The 18,691-nt window shown below is 37.1% G+C and overlaps 1 protein-coding gene across 3 annotated transcripts in view; it reads left to right on the top strand.

Annotated features, from left to right (window-relative positions):
• AP1S2 (adaptor related protein complex 1 subunit sigma 2) overlaps window positions 1-18,691 on the top strand; it is a 30,785-nt gene that overhangs the window by 10,143 nt on the left and 1,951 nt on the right. Inside the window, exon 5 of one of the 3 annotated variants that reach the window (XM_058019166.1) lies at window positions 7,170-7,263. The exons of 1 other annotated variant lie outside the window; for it this stretch is intronic. In XM_058019166.1, coding sequence (XP_057875149.1) covers window positions 7,170-7,214 — 45 coding nt within the window. In that variant the 3' untranslated portion in view covers window positions 7,215-7,263. Of the gene's footprint in view, window positions 1-7,169; window positions 7,264-15,008; window positions 16,446-18,691 lie in introns of those variants that run through there. One more of the 3 variants, XM_058019168.1, reaches the window with a different exon arrangement.

Below are 18,691 nucleotides of genomic sequence, written 5' to 3'. Positions count from 1 at the left end.
GGATTGCATGTCTACTATTTTGAAAAAAAAAACCATTTGATGTGAAGGGGTTCAATGGTATAGAAAAACTTAATATAATTTCTCCATATTTCTCCATCCTGTGCTGGTTATTTTGGGTTTATCTGATTTTGTTTGTTTTTTATTTTTTTCCTTACTGAAATGTACATTGTTAAGGTCCTTGAATATCTGTCTGAATGTGAATCAAAAATTCTGGTGTGCTGGGGAATCATCAAGTCTTGTGTGCAAATCAGTGAACATATGTTTTAAACAGTGATGGTTCACCTTTATTTTTTAAAGTCTACTGAGGTTTACAGTTTAGATGCTGTATAGATCCAAGTTACCCCTGCATGAACCTTCAGTTTGTTATTTTGTCCTATGAATTAGTTGCTTAATTCTTTTACAAGCCTTCTGTGTTCCACTTGGTAGTCTTTTGTTGGACATAGTATTAGTAGGATGGGGAAGCACAAGGTGTTCTTTACCATGGTAGCTGTTGTTTTTTTAATCCCTTCAGAATACATGCAGATCCACTACACATTAAAGTTCTTGTCATGAGCAAGGTTAGCCATTACACACAGATTTGCTACCCTATTTTTCTAGAAAGGAAATACATGCACTTATTTACTTCTTGTGTTCTGATTCAATTTAAGTCCTCTTTACTCTTTGTAGGAATTATCTTAACCAGAAGTCCTGTTGCAGTTTACAAAGAGGGGACAAAAATGATGTGTTCATTCTTTAAAATCTTTTGCTCTTTATATGAAAACATATGTAGCAGATTAGTTATATATTCCAGTTTTTTTCCTGCAAATACAGTTAATTGTACATAAAGTAGAATAACTATATTCTTTCTCATTGTTACTGTTTTTGAACTTTATTTTCATTACTTTTGAGTGTGGGCTGGTCTAAAGAAAAATACATTTCTAGGAATTCATTAGTATTTTTCTTTCCAAGCAATAAACATTCTCTTTACAGAGAATATAATTTCATATTAATATAACTTCAAGTTAAAAATCTTAAGCCAAGGGAAATACCACTTTTTCAATGTGAGACTTTTCCTTAGCCCTGGTAGCTTTATTCTGACTACCCTTCCTTTCCCCATCTTTAGGAGATTTTGAGTTGCCAATGTTTATTAAATAATTCTGATTAACTTGAAATGTAGCAGTTTATCACAGCACTGCTGGAGTCCTATGTTGGGCTTCTGTGTTTTTCATTCTTAGTTGTATTGACTGTTGATCAAGTATAACACTACTCCCTATCCCTGTATTTTAGTTTATAAACCCTGTAAAAGTCAGGGTTCAAATTAAATTGAGCTTCCAATAAATTTGGACTATTTTCTATGGAAATTTGGTTTTGTATCAACTGCTGCTATGTAAATGCTGGGTTTGATGAAGAGAGTTGTTAAAATAAGTTTCTCACATGTGGAGAATTTTTAGTATTTTGAGTTAATACCTGCTTCCCAGAAGACTTCAGAACTACCAGACTGAAACATGGTGTGATCCAAATGCAAAGCATATTTCTAGCACGTTTGTCATATATTTGTTTTTGACCATTCAGATTTTAATTATGTGCAACAAAGTAATTATTTGGCCCTGAATACTCATATTGCCAAATATATATATGTGTACACACATACACATATATAGATAAATACACAATATTATTAATGGAGCACACAACATTTTTAATTACTAATGCTGCAGGCATTGGTGTCTGAAGTACCTTAAAGATGAGGAGCTGTAAAGAATACTTACCCAAAAGAAAATCATTACAGATTCATTAAGTGACTGTTGGTGTAATGCTAAGAGGAAATACACTGAGGCACAAATTGCTGAGTAGTGAATTAGTTCTTAAGTAGCCTTGCCTACTTCTACTTTCTGTTGAAGTTTTCCAGGATGTACTTCTATGTCTGAGCACCTACTTCAGTTTGTCATAAAGTTCTTGGTGCTGTGAGCTCCCTTCACTAACTGCTGCAGTTTGTGTGATGGAAACACACCAGCTTGTTAAATCCCTCTCACCTTCACATTCTTGTTAGTTCTTCAGGAATGTACATAGTTCAAGCATTCATTCCCTAACCCCTCCCCCATATTTATTACCACCTGATAACTTATCAGCAGTCAGTCATCAATATTGGCAGTGGTACCCAGATGAAGGGTAGTAAAAGGTAATTAACTCCAGTGCTTCCATTCTTCCTTGTCTCCCTATTGTAGAAATGTTTCTCTTCAAAAGAATGCTGATGATTTTGTATCTTGTTTGCTAGAGAGATTCTAATACTTAACTACTGATTACAAAGGCATGCACTGCTGAAAAGGTGGTTTTTGCTTGTGTGAACAACTCAATTATACTGAAGAAATTGGTAGAGGCAGTGTGGTGTTGCATGAATTAAATATATACATGTGATGTGTGAAACAGCTAAAAGATGAGCCTGTGCATCATTTTGTGACACTTGAGATTTTTAAGGCGTGAAACTACCAATGATAGATGTTCTATACAAAAGAGAGATTTTGATTTATTTCTCTCAAAAGTCTAGTTGCTCTGTGCTATTTTGGATGGCTTCAGTAGTTCAGTATGGTGCTTGGAGGTTTGTGGTCGTTTCCTGTGCTAAAATGTTGAAATTAAGGAGTCAGTAATTATAATATTTAAACAGAGCAGTCATGTATATATTTTAAAGCAAATCTGTACAGACTTGCTCCTCTTAATTTGAAGTAGGAAAAATTTCCTAAACATTGGCTATGAATGAAAATGGTTTTTGTTGATTATCCTAGGTAAATTTTAGAAAAGTATTTTGGAAATCATCCCCATTTTGTTCACCACTGTTCTTTTGTAGGATTTTTTTGTGTAATTTTTAATACTTGGTTGCAGAACATCTAAATACTTAAAAATACATATTTTTTAAGAGGTTTCTAAATAAAAAGGCCAACGAGTCTCCACAAATCAGACTTGCTTGTTTGTGTCATTACTTCAGTAATGATCAAAAACTTAAAAGCTATGTGAATGTTTTTTTTCTTAGGCTCTTGCAGTTTGGCCTCAGGCAGTATTTACTAGTCCTTCCACATGAAGAATAAGAGATAAGCTATCAATTAACCTTATTTTCTTTGCTTTCAAACCCTTGCCTCATCCTATATCCAGAAGGGTGCTGACAGTGTTCATGTTGGCTGACTTGCCTCAGATGCTTGGGGTTGCTGCATAGATTTAAGCTTTTGGGTTTAGAATGAGCATCTTTGGAAATGAAACTCTGGTGAATTTCCTGCATATGCTATGAGAATTTTCTTATTAGAGATGAAATGTGCTTATTGGAAACCATAGGTTTGAAAGTATGCATAATAGTAAGTATTAGGTTGTTCTTGAGATGTGCCAAAACTCCTTCATTTTGTCATTGGCACTGTTAAAATTCTTATATTTATGCCTCCAGTGGGTGGGAGTGAGTATAAGGGATTTTGTCTGATTTAGGAAACAGCCTGTGTAAGCATCTTTTTATTACCATTTGCCTGAGAAACTGACCACAATGAATGCAATTAATTCAGTCTTCACTTAATGTTTTTTCTTAAATATGAGCTGTTGAAATGGACTGCCTTCCTCAGTTGGCAGTGGCATTATTTGCCTTGGCTGTACCTGTGTTCCCCTGAATGTGAAACAAGAATGAATAATGAAGTCTTGATTATCATGGAGATCCAACTGCCTTGACTTCTCTTCACATATAACTTCAGTCTCACTTTCAGGTGGTCAGCTTTGTTGATCAGTTGGTCACTGCAATTTTAAGACATGCATCTGCTTGATTTTAGGCACAGAAAATGATCTACATTTACATTTTAGAAGATACATATATATATATCGACCTCTGAGAGTTACTGTGAATGAGAAATGATAGATTTTTAGTTCATTATTTAGGGATTAGGAAATAGCTATGATTTTTATGGATTTGGAATCCCTCCCAACTCACAGAAGAACAAGTTGTAGTGTTTTGGTAGCTGATGCTTTTGTAAGATGCATTTCAGAACTGAGTCTCTGGAGATGTATTTATAGACGAAAGAGGTTACAGTGCTGTTAGAGTGTTTGGCACTCTCCATGACACTCAAAAAAGTCATGGCAATCAGAGGCAGTCCCTGGTGACTGGGAAGAGGGAAGCTTTGTACCCATTTCAAAAAGGGTAGAAAGGAGGACTGGAAACTACCAAGCTGTCATCCTGACTTCTGTCCATACCTGGAAGGATCATGGACCAGATCCTCTTAGGAGCTGTGCTAGGGCACGTGGAAGCCAGCATGGCTCCACCAAGGGCAAGTCCTGCCAACCCTTCTCTGGGTTGGCCTTTTATAATGGAGCAACTCTGTCAGTGGGCCAGGGGAGGGCTACAGATGTCATTTATCTGGGCACAGTTCCCCATAGCATTGCTCTCTCTAAATTCAAGAGGGATGGATTTGATGGGACAGTTACATCCAAAGGATAGGAGTCAATAGCTCGGGGTCCTGATGCATTTCAGTGGTGTTCCTCAGGGGTCAGCAATGGGACCAGTGCTGTTTGATATCTTGGTTAGTGACATAGAGGGATTGAGTGCACCCTCAATAAATTGGCAGGTGACACCAAGCCAAGTGGTGCAGTTGACACTCGTGAAGGATGGGACGCCATCCAGAGGGACCTGGATGGCAAAGCTGGAGAAGTGGGCCCCTAGGAATCTCAGCAAGTTCTACAAGATCGAGTACAAGATGCTGCACCTGGCTCAAGGCAATCCCTGGTATCTCTACAGGCTGGAGGGTGAACAGGTCAAGAGGAGCTGAGAGGGAATTGGGGGTGTTGATGGATGAGAGGCTGGACATGACCTGGCAATGTGTGTGTGCAGCCCAGAAAGCCAGTTCTGCCCAGGGCTGCATCAGTGGCAGGTCAGGGGAGAGCATTCTGCCCTTCTGCCCTGCCCTGGTGAGACCCCACCTGGAGAGTTGCATGCAGCTCTTAGGAACAAACCTCTAAAGGTTTCTGAATTTAATTGTAGCAGACAGGTCTGTAAACCTTGATATTTCTGTATTTTTAATAGATAATTTTAAACTGTCCTCCTTGCATTGCAGAGTAGGCTTTCCTGTAAATACTGACCAAATTACACTTTCATGTTTAAAGCAATAGAAAGTATTCTAGAAAATTAACAGTAGAACCTGCATCTCTTTTTCCCAAATAGTAATGGGGGAAGAGGAGGTTAACATTTTAAGATTTAAATATCTTCTTGAAAAAGTAGCAGAGTATCCAGGAAGTTAACATTACTATGCTTTGACCTTTTCCCTTGCTCAGTCTGATTTTTTCTTTGTTGTTTCTTCAAGTGTGTATGTATGTAAGATGTGACTAATTCTATTACATCAAAGAAATCAGAATTAGAAGATGTTAAGACTCAACAAGTTGAAGAAGTCTTTCATAAGTGTTAAATATGCATTCATTAAGCTTTGCAAATTGAAACATCAGAAAGTTTCAACTAAAAAAAAGACAAATTAGCATAGGCAGTCCTTGCTGTCTCCTAACTATCCAGTACCCTCTCTGATGTGAATGCCATTACTGATCAGTTTGCAAACTGTGAACTTGATCATTTATTGATATAAGCAATTCTTGTAGCACTGTGAGGGTATATTAACAATACACTGAACTCTTTGTAGATTATAATTCTAATAAGGATGTATTTATTCTGTACATTCAACTGATAGATTCTTTTCCAGAGACATTGTCCTGTCCTCAGCAATAGAAGCACTGTATCAGGCTGATGCAATGAGAATTTTAGCACTGCTGCATGTGCCATAGCTGTTTTCAGGAGTTTAGTCATGTGCTGCTCATCAATTAGCATAGTAAATCCAGTGAACAATTGCAGAAGGCTGCTCAGGAGTAAGGAGTATCTTATCTTCAAAATCAGGTGCTCTTTCTGAATGCTCACATTAATCTGCATTTTAATAGAACAAGTTCATTGGATGTGGCAGGATGTTGAAAAGATCAATGTTGGTGTTTGGATCTTGAGATTGTGAGGAGAAAATTCCATTTTTACTTTGTTGTCTGAGATGATGTATCATGTTGCAGTGCTACTACCCTTTCCTAGAATTCTCACTACCTGTGAGATGGTCTTAGAGTGCCAGAGAATATTAGGTGAAAAGAGTACAAATGTCCCCAGGAGGCATCCTGTTGTGTTTGGTTTTAGATTCTCATTTCTTTGTGATCTTCTCTGTGTGTTGTACAGATGTTGGGGCACGTTGCTGGTATGTTTTAGGGCTTTTATTTATTTTTAAGGGAGAAGCTATATTTTTTTGTTGCCAAGCTGTCTAGCAACAGTAGTAGTTCTGGTGATGGATATCAAGATGGATATACAATAATAAAAGTGTGTATATGAAGTTTTATAAAGGCTGAAAATTTGATATTAAAAGGCAAAAAATAATCTGAGAAGACCTATTGTTCACAACTCTTTGAGAATTCTAAGTATGTTTGATTAACAGATGGATTGATTCAAGTGAAAGTGTTGAACTTTTTGCACTAAGCAATACAACATGAAAGTGACTACTCAGCAACTAACAATGGTGACTTAATAAATATGAATTTTGAATTAAATTGTTACATTACTTCAAGGATGATAGGTTGAATGAAACTTCTTCATGAAACAAGTCTTATTATTTATGTTAATAATAATACTGTGTGACAGTTAATCACCGAGTGAAATATATGTAAATTTTGTATTCTATTATGCTTTTAATCTGTTCCAGTAATGAACAACTGCTCTTTAAAAAAGTAAAATCTTTGAATTAAAATTCCTTCATGCACAACTGAAGCTTTCTAAAGAACTCTTTACAACATACTCTTTTAAGGTACCAATATCCTGTACCCGGTTGAGAAATGAAAAGTAAACTTTAGAGTTTTTCTGATGCATCTCCTTGAAGTCTTTGAATTGATGTTTTCTTCTGGTGCACTTGTATTTGCTTTCTTAACAGTGGACTTTTAGGAAAACCTATTGAAATTGTATTAATCTAAAGAATAACAGCTGAAACAGATTTAAGTGAAATAACTGAATTTACTTTTGTATATTGTTTAGAATATTTTAAGTCTTATTTTAAATGTAAATAAGCTGTACATGATTGGGTGGATGTTGGGTTTTTATTTGCCTTTTTTTTTTTTCATTTAGTAGTTGATACTACATTTTCACTGCTGCTTGATTTTGTTTGTAGAGCCAGAATGAAGACTGGGGAGGTTTGTCTGAGGATATCTTATGATTAAGAGCAATCTAAGGCATTAGCCCTTTTGACCCCATCTAAATGATTGGTAACTACCAAGTTTACCATTTTGGTGGCATGGATTAAATGGGTGCTATGCAAAGAGTGCTGCACGTGTAATTAAGTCCTTGCAAGGGTAAACAGAAAATGGGTGATGGGCTTAACTTTCTGCAACACTTGCATGATGGTCTTTGAAGAGTGCTTTGAGTGTTTCCTTTTATTTTTCTTTTACGTACTAACCGCATCAACTTGAAATCTCTGACTTCTACTGGCTTTCTTTGGTGTTGGTAATTAAGTGGGATAATGCAAGTTAGAGAAATGGATACCAAAGCTAATAACTAAACAGATGTTTGGCTTTGTTTACTTACAATCAGCCCATATGAACATGTATTTATTGGAAAATGAGCTGTTTACATCTGCTATGCAAAGAAAATGGGCCCTAAAAAGATTGGGTGCTGCTGCAATTGACTGTGTATCAAAATGCCGGATGCTGCATGACAGAACAAAGCTTATTTGCATATATAGTGCATTGCAACATATTTTTGTCCAAAGCATAAGTGGAATACGTTGTGGCAGTCCTACTAATAAAGGTAAGATTTTAATTTGCATAAAGCAAGTTTAAAACGTACACGAAAATGATTTGCTAGGAAAAACTTAATTAGTCTGCTACTTATTTGATATAATGATAAACAAGTAGTTCAGTAAACAGATTGGCTTTTGTACTGTGGAACTGTGGTAATAGATCTAATTTCATATGCAGCTTTATAAATACCAGGATTTAGTTTCCAGATAAAAGAAAACAAATGTAGTAGGCAAAAATATTTGTATTATGTTGAAAACCAAATTCAGAGCTGGTGTATGGGTATTTTTACCGTTTAAGAGTTTCCTAGTATATGATAGAGCCATAGAAAACTGAAGTGCTCAAGCTTGATACTTTCTACATTTTCCCCCCAATTTTATTGCTTTTTCTGTACTCTTCATGATAACAAGTTCATGTACAAAGAGTGTGATTCTTATGGTGAGGTTAGAATTGAAACTGTGTTTGTAAAACTTTCCTTGTGATTAGAACTTTAAAAAGCTACCTACATTGTTCAGCACCTGTGCTGTGAACAGAGCTTAGGAATCCTAATCTTTTTTTTTTTGTGTCTCAGATGGCTACAAAGACCAATTCTGACAAATACAAATCAGGCCTGGATAACTGTGTGACTCCAGTTTACTTGCCTACAGTATTTCCCTGGGAGATCTCTGTGTGTGGGCATAGTTTTGCTTGAAGAAATGTGCTTTGTCCCCATTAAATTAAACACAGTTGTATTATCTGACGCCCATGGAATGCTACTTCTTGGCCTGTACTGTTCCTTGGAAGGAGTGAAGGAATAGTTGCTGTGTTCAGATCCTAATTTACAAGGTTGTCGAGGTTCCTCAGAATATGGAGAAATAGAAATGGCATCTGCTGGGCTGAGTGGAGAGGGACAGATAGATGGTTGCACATAATCAGAGATGGGCAATAGTTAGCCTGCAGTAAGGTGCTGCAGTTTGTGTGTAGGAATGAAGATCATCTGGGTTAGAGAAAGATCTCCTGAGGTAAAGGAGGTTGCCTAGGGCAAGGGGAGGAGTTTGGCTCAGAGTTTGGGTGTTTGGATTAGCCTGATGTTTAACTAATTGGTTATGCAACTTTAAATTACTTTAATCCTTGTTACTCTGAGGCATAACCAAGCCTAGAATGAGTAGAACTTGTTTTTTTTGTTTTCTCTTTTAGAGAGATTTTCTGTAATCTAGGGTGTTGAGTACATGTTCCATGTGGCAGTTGTAATAAGCCACATATTCAGAAGCAGTTGGTTTCATAGAGAATGTGGTGAAATTTATGGTAAGCCTTGCATAATACTGAAAAACCACATGAAATCTTGATATACATTCAAATTGTTCCATGTAGAAATTCTGCTTCCTACGGAGAGCATTTTATAGTGGTAAAGTCATGGTGTTGAGTCGGGATGCAGGATGCTCATCACCCAAACTCATGCTGACAGTGACTGTTGTTGAGAAAGCTGGGTCTATTCTCACTCCCACCTTTGTGTTGATCTGCTTGCCCTGTGGTTCTGGGGCTCCTAGCTTGTTAGCCATAACTTGAGCTCATGTAGAGGGAGCATGAAGGAAGTGCCAGGAGGAGAAAACCGGTGGCATTGAAAAGGGAAGTAAAAAGCAGCTGCTTTTGGCAAACCAGGACTTTGCTAAAGTTGACAGTACAGCTTAAATTATGTCCTATTTTTTAAAGAATCACAATATGTAAGTGCTTTAAAAAGCAAGTGTTCCACACATCTTGTCCTGACTCACTGACTGCTGTGAACCCCCAAGTCAGCCTGCAGAGGTAGGGTCTAATTTACTTGTCATGTGCTGCGCCCCTGCTGTTGGCCTGAGTCATAGGAGTGTAGTGAGGAGCTTCAGCAGCAGTATTGACTTTGGGAGTTTTCAGCTGTCCTTTCTCTCCCTCTTTCCTTCTGCCAGAAAAGCTATTTATACAACAATTCTAGAACTGGATTTCAGATCCATTTAAACTGATCCAATTCAAATTGTTTATTTTAAAAAACATATAGTCAGCAGCTTTTCTTTTCTGTGTTTACAACTTGTGCCTGCAAACATTTGTCCAAACAATTGTAAGAATGCAGAGTGCTGCAGTGCCAGGAAGGAAGGGAGATGCTTAAATGCCATTGCCATGGAAGCTGAATAGTATTGGATGTGACATGGCTTGTTGCAGCAGTATATTCTGGTCAGCTTTTCAAAGATAGCAGTCCTGCAGTTTAAGAAATGCTTCCTTGAGCAAAGGAGAATAAGTGATGCAAACCTGTATCTGCAGTGCTGAAAGAAAGCATTAATGAATCCTTATGTGCCTAGTTTGACAGTTTGCCAAACATCCAGACACTGTCAGATTATCTGATGGGGAGCTCAGTGATTTTTTTTTTTTTTAATAATTTTGGCTCTAACTTCAGAATACGAAGTGTTCAGCCGTAATATGTGCTCAAAGCATTTGTGTTTTTGTGGTGGCAAGGTGGAGCCTCTGACGGATTCTCAGAACCATCCTTCCTGCTGAAGGCTGACTCTCGATTGTTCCTGGCTCGCTGCATAGCAACTGATTGGCACATGTGGAGGAGAGCCCCAGAGCGATTATCACCTCTGAGCTGGCAGATCAGAGCAGCAGCTCAGAGGCAGGAAGCACCTGCTATTACCGGGTTACAGTGCCCAGAGCTTCAGCTGATCTTTGCTGTGCTTCTGGGAGAGAGGCAGGCACTGCTCTCATACCCTTCTGCTCTGCTCTGTTGAGGTGATGTTTTAGAGCTGAACTCTGTGCCTATGCTTGGGTGTTTTGCTGAATAACATTTGCAGGACAACTTGCTGTTTCATATTCTAGTTGAGAATTCTGTTGACTAGTTTGAAAAAATCTTGAAGATTTTTTGTTTTCTCTGTATAGAAAGCTGCAGACAAGATCTTGACTAGGAGTTGGTATTGATGAAGCATTCTTTTTATTTGTTTGCGTATAGGTTTTTTTGTTTTTTGTTCTTCTTTTGTAAGAGCATTATAGTTAATACTTGTCTTTGAAGATGTTTGTAAGTGTTTCTAGGTTCTCTGAGATAACACTTGGGTCTTCTTTGAAAATAAAACTAGAATTTTGTAATAAAAATGCCCTAGTGGGAAATACTAAGGCCAGACTAGATGTGCCCTGAGCAACCTGGCCTATTGGAATGTGTCTGCCTATGGCACAAGAGTTGGAACTAAATGATCTAAAATATCCCTTCCAACCCAAGCCCATTTTTCTAACAGAAGTCTCTGAACAGTTAGCTAACCAAAGATTGGGAAACCGGTACTCTCCTGTTTTGAAATCCTTGAAAAGGCAAGTGAACAGCAGCAATTTCCTAAAGCAGCCGTTCATTAGAAATATTGCCTAATAATGATTCAGAAGTAGAGTGAAAATTAATTGCTTATGAAACATTGCTAAGGAAGTGCTTGTTAAACGTGAATTTCTTCCTACTGTAAAAACTTCACGTTTCTAAACATAAGCCCTCAGCCTCTGCCCTTGATTTCCCCATAGCCTGCTTCTTCTATAGAATTTTTCCCAAACTTTCATGCACTCCATGGACCCCCATCTTGTATGTTGTTTGAGCTAGGGTTTTGTTAGGTGCTAAATGAGGAAGAAAGCCAAGTCTTTATCAGATGGTGGCAATTGTAATTTTTGTGTGCAGTTGAACATGGCTTGCCTTCACAGACTTTGTGCTGGGTTTGATGGGAAAGAAGTTAAAATAATAACCTAAGCAAACTTTCCTTGGAAAAGAAGTTGAGCAAAATGTTGATGAAATCTGTGTTGCTGCTATGAGATGTCATCAGTAAAATGGCAGCCCTGCAACACGCTGAACTTGAGACAGTTTGGTATAGACATAAAGAATTTCTTTTCTCTCTCTTGCCTGAGGAAATAGCACAGTTTTTTTGTCCACTACAGACTTAAAATACCTTAAATTGCAGCAAGTAAATAATTCAAGGTAGATGTTAGGCAAATTTTCCAGTGGAGATGATAATGTAGCATTTAAGTAGATTGCCTGAGGCACAATAAAATGGCATCACTGGATGCCTTTAATAGATGAAATATCTCTCGGGAAAGTTATAGGTATACTCTTAGGGGGACTGGATCAAATTAAGTCCCTTCTAATTTTATTTTAGCTATGATTTTTAATTAGTTTGGGTCATGACAGAGTTGGCTGAGAAAATGTCAGTTGGGTTGGACTGGCTAAATAGTTCTGTTTGCTCAGATCAACTCTGCCATTTTTCTAATTTAAAAAATTTCCAATGACTCAGGCTGACAATTTCAGAGAGTATTATTAGCTTTTTAAAATGAGTTGTCAACACAGATGTCGTTTTGAAGAAGATTAATTCTAGTAACTTTTAAAATACTGCAATTCCACAATGTGCAGATTGTGTTGTAGAGTTATTACTTTTCTGGCAGTACTAGGATCTAAGACCTTTGTGTTAAAGTCGGATAAATGGTTTACAGCCAGTTTTATGTGATGATTTTTCAGAGGTGCATTTCATGTTAGTTTGCCCTTACATTGTACTGTAAGGATACTATTGTCTCTTCCCTAGCTTCTAGATCAACTAAGTTATAAACTTAGAACAATAAGTTTATATTAGATTTAAATTGTTATCTTAAACAACATCTGAGCCTGTGAAGCATGTCCTTGAGGTCTGTACATTCCCACCAAAGGAAAGCAAGGTAGTGTAGATATTGGTTGTGGAATTTGACAGCTGTCCCTTCCCCATGTTGTCTTTTCTGGTGTTCAGACCAGGCTAGCTGCTCTGGAGACAGTGTAGTGGGGAGGCACAAAAAAAGGTCAGTCAGAGTTGAAACTTGTGAGGTGCTGTAGTTCTGTGATGGCAAACAATTTGTCAAAACTTCATTTTCCTTTTGGTTGCTTGTCAGGCAGCCCACAGTGCCAGGCCCCTGTGTGGGATGGTTCTGGGTGTCCGTGGTGGGTACAGAGGCCTCACTGGAACACCAGTTGTCCTTCTCAATATTGCTGTGTTATCACTTTGTATCTCCATTACTGTTGTCTTCCATTGAATCCTTCAGGTTCACTTCTACAGGGTCAGTTTATTGCTAGTCTAGTTGCAGGTGATGTTTACACATTCTGTAAACCAAGACTGAGTGAAATAAGCACATTGTTCCTATTGTTGTCTGACCATCTGTCTTGTTTATCAGTAAACCATAAGTTTCTGTGAAGATGAGGCACTGATCTCACAATAGTAATGTGAGTCAATCATCTAATTTTGTGTACCATGATTTTAACATCAAAGGCAGCAAATTCCTCGAGGTATAAACCATTGAAAATACAATCAGGGTGGGGAGTAACCCAGACTATGGGTCTGTGCAAATTGGGAAAGGACTTGCTCACATGAAGTGAGCCCTTCCATGGCCTTATTTGTTGATGTTTACAGATATGTAAAATGGGACATGGTCAGTGTTTCCAGGCCAAAGAGGATGCCTAAGAATGTGTACACACAAAATCCTTTAATACAACAGTGGGTTGCAGTCAGCTTCATAAAAAAGAATGAGCTGCTATTGTTGTTCTTTCTGTCCTGAGAGCTAATGTAAGGTTAAGGAGAAATCTATTAGGAGATTTGAAAGACATTTCAGTGAAGACTCCAACTTTGATGGCTCCACATTTCCAATGGTAAACACTGGAACACATGAGTTTTTTTCAAGGAAGAGGGGAATCGTGTACTCATATATAACCCAGATTGAAGTTGGGCATTTTAGATTATTACAGTATGCCTGTTCTTCAGTTGTCTTCTCATGAACAGTCACCAGTGTAAGTAAAGCAGAAGTTTTCCCTAGGAATCTTTCTGGGACTATTTGTCTGTGGGAATTCTAAGTTTAGTACTTTATTCTTTTTAGTCAAAACTCCCTAATAACATACACTATTACCATGCAATGCCTTTTCCAGTTAGGAAAATGCCTCAGCATTTTGTTTTTAATGTAGACTGATGATTTCTACTTAGTCCAAGTGAGAGGTGTTAAGCGTTGAAATTTGCATTTGTAATTTTTTATTATATACCAAATTCTTTTCAATCTAAAAATTATAGCATGCATCATATAACCTATTTATAACTGTCACAGAGTTATATAGGTGCTATTATTTTGTGAACTTCTGGATTTGTAGTTAGCTTGGTCAAAGTAATTTAAACTACTGTGACATCATCTTCATATTACTGATACTGAAAAACAGTATAAAAAACTGTGCAGCTTCTGGAATATTTTTGTTGTGCTTTTTTGTGATTTGAGAATAGAATTTAAAACATGCAAGCTTGGACATGCAAATAAAGTGAGATGGCACAGAGGAGACAGTTTTAGAAGTCCATGGGAACTCTTCTCAGTTCTGTTTTAAAACTTTTGTCATTCTGGGAAGTGGGATACAAAAATAGATTGAAGATTGTAATTGTTACAGGATCAAAGATGAAAACTGACATGCAGGGAGTTGAGTTTTGTGTGTTTTCATCCCAGAAAAAGTTAATTCTGCATATATGGGACTGATGCTCCTCAATTACTGTGACTGCATTATTGAGTGTTGCTTTCTTTCTAGCTCATCTTTCAGCAAATTGAATACTAATGTTCATGCCATTCATACAAGAGTGTGTTGAGTTCAGCAGCATAATCCAAAAGCAAAGAAAACTTTGCTTGCTTTGAGAGGTGTATCAGAGGCCTCCATTTTTCTAAACAGACTCTCTGAATTTCAAAAAAGGAATTTTTGTCACCAGTAATGCCACCACTGCACGACCCTGGCATGGTGTGTTCAGAGCCATGTTCTGGAGGCCTGGTACCTCTAAATGTGTGTTTTATTAGAGCAGATGTGGTGGGTGATGTCAGATGCCACTTAGCTCAGTGCCTGTCCCTGACAGAAGCCAACAGTCAATGCCTGATGCAGAGACAAGTAATAGATGGGGTGGCCCATCTCTGGAGCTTCAAACTTCTTTTGACTAAGAAGAAACTCTGAGCTTATGTAATAAAAGTATTTATGATACAAAGTTTTCCTGTCTGTTGTTGGACACAGTATGCAAGTATGGGGGGGGGGGTAAAGAGTGATTCTGCCCACTACCCTCACCCCCTGGACATCTAGAGTAGTCAAAAATACAATATTGTATTTCTGTATCAAATGTCCTTTTAATGTCAGAGACACAATAGCAAGGTAATATTTTTGTTTTCTTGCATATCTGTCCACCTTTCTATTATGTATAAGAATATGTACATTTCTTTTGTAGCCACGTCATGAATACTTTAATGTACCAGTGTACTAAATGGCTTCATTCATCATGCATGCAGAATTTCAGAGGAGATAGACCTGTGACTTACTCATGACAGAACATTATCATCAGCTTGCTGAATCCAGTCATCCTGAATCTAATAGAATGCCACAACCATTCTCTGCTGTTGTACTTTCCTCTTCCCCCTCTGTTTTACAGTGTTGTCTCTTCACATGTCTCATTTCAACAAAACTTGTGCTTGTTGCCATATGGTTTAACTTTTTTATTGTGTGTAAGCTTGAAGTCTTACGCTTAAGAGTTCTGTAGCATTTTCTGAGCTAAACATCTATATACTGCAATACCTATATTGTAACTTTGCTCAACCCACATTTATCTTTTAAATAGGTTGTGGTGGTATTTAAACATACTCTTAAATTAAGACTTACAGAGAAAGTAGTGAAGGAGAAGTATCATGTGACATGTGTATACACACAAGTATTAAATGATGCTGAATTAAATTCTGTGTAGACCATGCATCTTAAAGGTGCAAATAACACTATCCCTTTCTGAAGACTGGTACAAAAAGTGTGACTGACCTTACAAAAAGGAGAGGGGCAGAATTGATTAGGTCAAAGAGAATGATGGGTAAATCTGAAATTAAAACATTAGTATTTAAGTGTGCAGAATGCTCTTGTGAGTAATTTAAGTTACTGCCACTGAAAGAGAGTACAATACCATTGCTTGACAAATGAATAATGCAATCATAGAAACATTAAGGTTGGAAAAGACCTCTTAGCCTATTGAGTCCAGCCATTAATGATTAGGGTTGGAAAGATCCAAGTCCATTAACAGTATTCTTGCAATATGCCTTCTTAAATTGACATTTCCAGTTTTAAATGCAGGCTGCCTTGTGTATGGGAGAACTGCCACGAAGGGGAATATAAATGCATTCAGTTGAAAAGTGGGCAGTGAGAGGGCATGTAATGCATCCTGTTTGTAACCTAAAACCAGGGCTGATTCTGAAAATTGTTTCCATGAATTATCAAGGAGGCATTTACTAAAATAAACCACAAACAAGCCAGTTCCCTGTACTATATGTGGTAATGCACTACCTTCCAAATGTTAAACTGACAAAAAAAAAAAGGGAGATTTAGGGGATTAGACAAAAGATTTGGATTGGATTTGCAGCATTCTGAAATCTTAGAAAACAAGATCATAGGAGTGGTTTTCCATTTCCAAGTTTGCCTTTTTTCTGTAAGCCATTAACAATGTGTTTGGATGTCTGGTTAATGCTGCTTTAGCCTGCATTATTTCATGCCTGTTGGCTTAAAATGCTGTGCATTGAGCTGTAATGAGATGCTGTTTTTCTTGTTATCTGTATACAGCTGCTTGCTTCTAAATGACTAGGTAATGAATTAGCTTTTCTGGCATGTTTGAAATAAAGTATTGCATGCACTTTTGTCTCATGTGAATGACTTTTTTCCTCATCTGTGTTCTGATATTTCAAATTTGTTGTTTGCCTTGGGTGATTCTGAGCTGCAGGGAGTATATAACACTGCAGAATGTTTTACCTAAGAATTGGATAACATGTATTACACTTAGAATGAATTATGTTTTGTTCACATTATTTGTTTTACTATTTGTTTCTTAAAGGTAATAATTAATGAATTTATTCTTCTAGCAAAAGACATTAGCCTTTAGGTGTTCCTTGAGATTATACTGTTGATGAGGAAGGCACATCTGTTTCAAGATTACTGCTTTAGTAATAAAAAACATTAAAATAAGTCTGAGTTCTATGGGTGATGTATCTGTGGACCAGTAGCTAATGTCCTTGAAATAGGTTGCTTTTAATGGTTAGCTAGTGACCTTGATTTACTTGAAGAAATGCAGAGTGTTTATGCCTGCTGAAAATCATCCCAGACTTTGAAATGGCAGTGAAAACAACAACACTAAACTGCTCTAAAAACAGTGGCAGCACTGCTCTGCATTTCTTCACAGCTATAAAGAACTTGTTTTCAGGTGACTTTGTAAATATCCTGTTGCACTCCTGTGTAACTCGTAAGTGCCCACTACTGTCCAATCAATTTAAAATTAAAAAGTGAATTTATTTCAAATATTTTAAGACCCTGAAATGCTTGAGAAGTTGTATTTTTGTAGAAAGCTCTTCAGTTCTGGTGTCATAGTTAACAGTATAGGATTTCTTGAGTAAAATGCTTTACCTTGGTGGATAAGGGTAGGTGTGTGTCTTCCAGAGCGAATGCAACAAAGTAATCTGGGAATATAATACAAAAAGTTATGTTAGAAATGCTACACAGCCATTTCTTCAGTCAGTGCCTCCTTTTGGGGTTTTGTTAAAATACACATGTAAATCTTTAATCCTGACATCCTGTCTGGCTTTGTCTAGGTCACTGCAGTTTTAAGAATATTTAAATATTGCATCTGTGAGGGGAAAAAAAACCAAGCCAGCACTACATCTTTAATACACCAAGCATCTTGTTTTCAGATTTAACTTGCCTTTTTATTGCAATTTTTTTTTTTTCCTTCTGGATTTTAGAAGCCATCTCAATATGCCTGTTCCAAGCTCTGATTTCTAATGAAGTTGACTTAAAGTATCATAGCTTGTTCCTTCACTGCTGAATCACCTTATACATGAGCTGAATGATCATAGTAAACTTGATCATTTTGTGCCACATAGTCAAGGCTGATAGAGACAATATTCTGATGTTATTTGCAAGGTTTGAAGTGTTTAATTTTATGTTTTACCAACACTATTTTTCTAATAAATATTTGCTAAGCAGTTGAAAAATAATTTGTTGGCTGCCTTAACTGTTATCTGCTTTTTTTTCTGCTGCATGACATGTCTTGTTTTAGGATGCTAAAGTAAGTTTATTCATGCTCTTGATGTTAAAGCTTTTGTTTTGATACGGACACAGTATCCCCCTTTATTTATCATGGCATTGTTAATAGTTATTTTAAAAAAGGCTCAGCCTAACATTTCTAGTTCAAACAATTTCTTTTCAGATGCTATGGAAGTAATGAATACCAAACTGATGATAATTTTTTGGAATTTGGTATTAAACAACTTTCTCTGAATCTAAGGAAAGCTTCCTAAGATGAGAATTAACTTAAAACTTTATGCCTGGTGTGGAATAATAAAATTCCTGTCATAAAAACTCCTCCCTCTTTGAAAGGGATCAATTTGACACCAGGCGTACCAAGGTACTGTGACCTGCTTTTGTTAATTAAAAACATGTTATCACTGTATAAAAAACCAAACCAAAACTCTTTTATGAAGATCTTAAGGGATACTGTATCTTATTGCATCTGTAGATTCATTCATCCACTTATTTGTTATTCCTGAACAGATTTTTTGAGACCCTCGAAACAATTTACCACAAAATTCACTGGCTCCATTGCAAGCTCCTTCCCCATCCTTCCCTAGTTCCTATCTCTGTTATTCACTTGTGATTTGTTCCCTGCTGGTAGATCTAAATTGTTTTATTTTTATTATGCTTAAGGGCAATACAATCCACCAGCTATTCTTGTGAGCCATGGCAATCTAATTAACAGCTCTGTGAAAAGTGCAGCTAATACCATGTTTGCAAACTGCAGTGCTTCCATGTTTTCATGTCTTTTCAGCTTTCTTTTTCAATTCAGCATCTTCCATACTAACTCATGTACAGCTCTGCTCAGTAGAAACA

The sequence above is a fragment of the Melospiza georgiana genome, chromosome 2 (assembly GCF_028018845.1).
Source record: "Melospiza georgiana isolate bMelGeo1 chromosome 2, bMelGeo1.pri, whole genome shotgun sequence".
Classification (NCBI taxonomy): domain Eukaryota; kingdom Metazoa; phylum Chordata; class Aves; order Passeriformes; family Passerellidae; genus Melospiza; species Melospiza georgiana.
The sequence above is the reverse complement of the archived record's forward strand: the minus strand, read 5'-3'. Positions and strand labels throughout refer to the sequence as shown.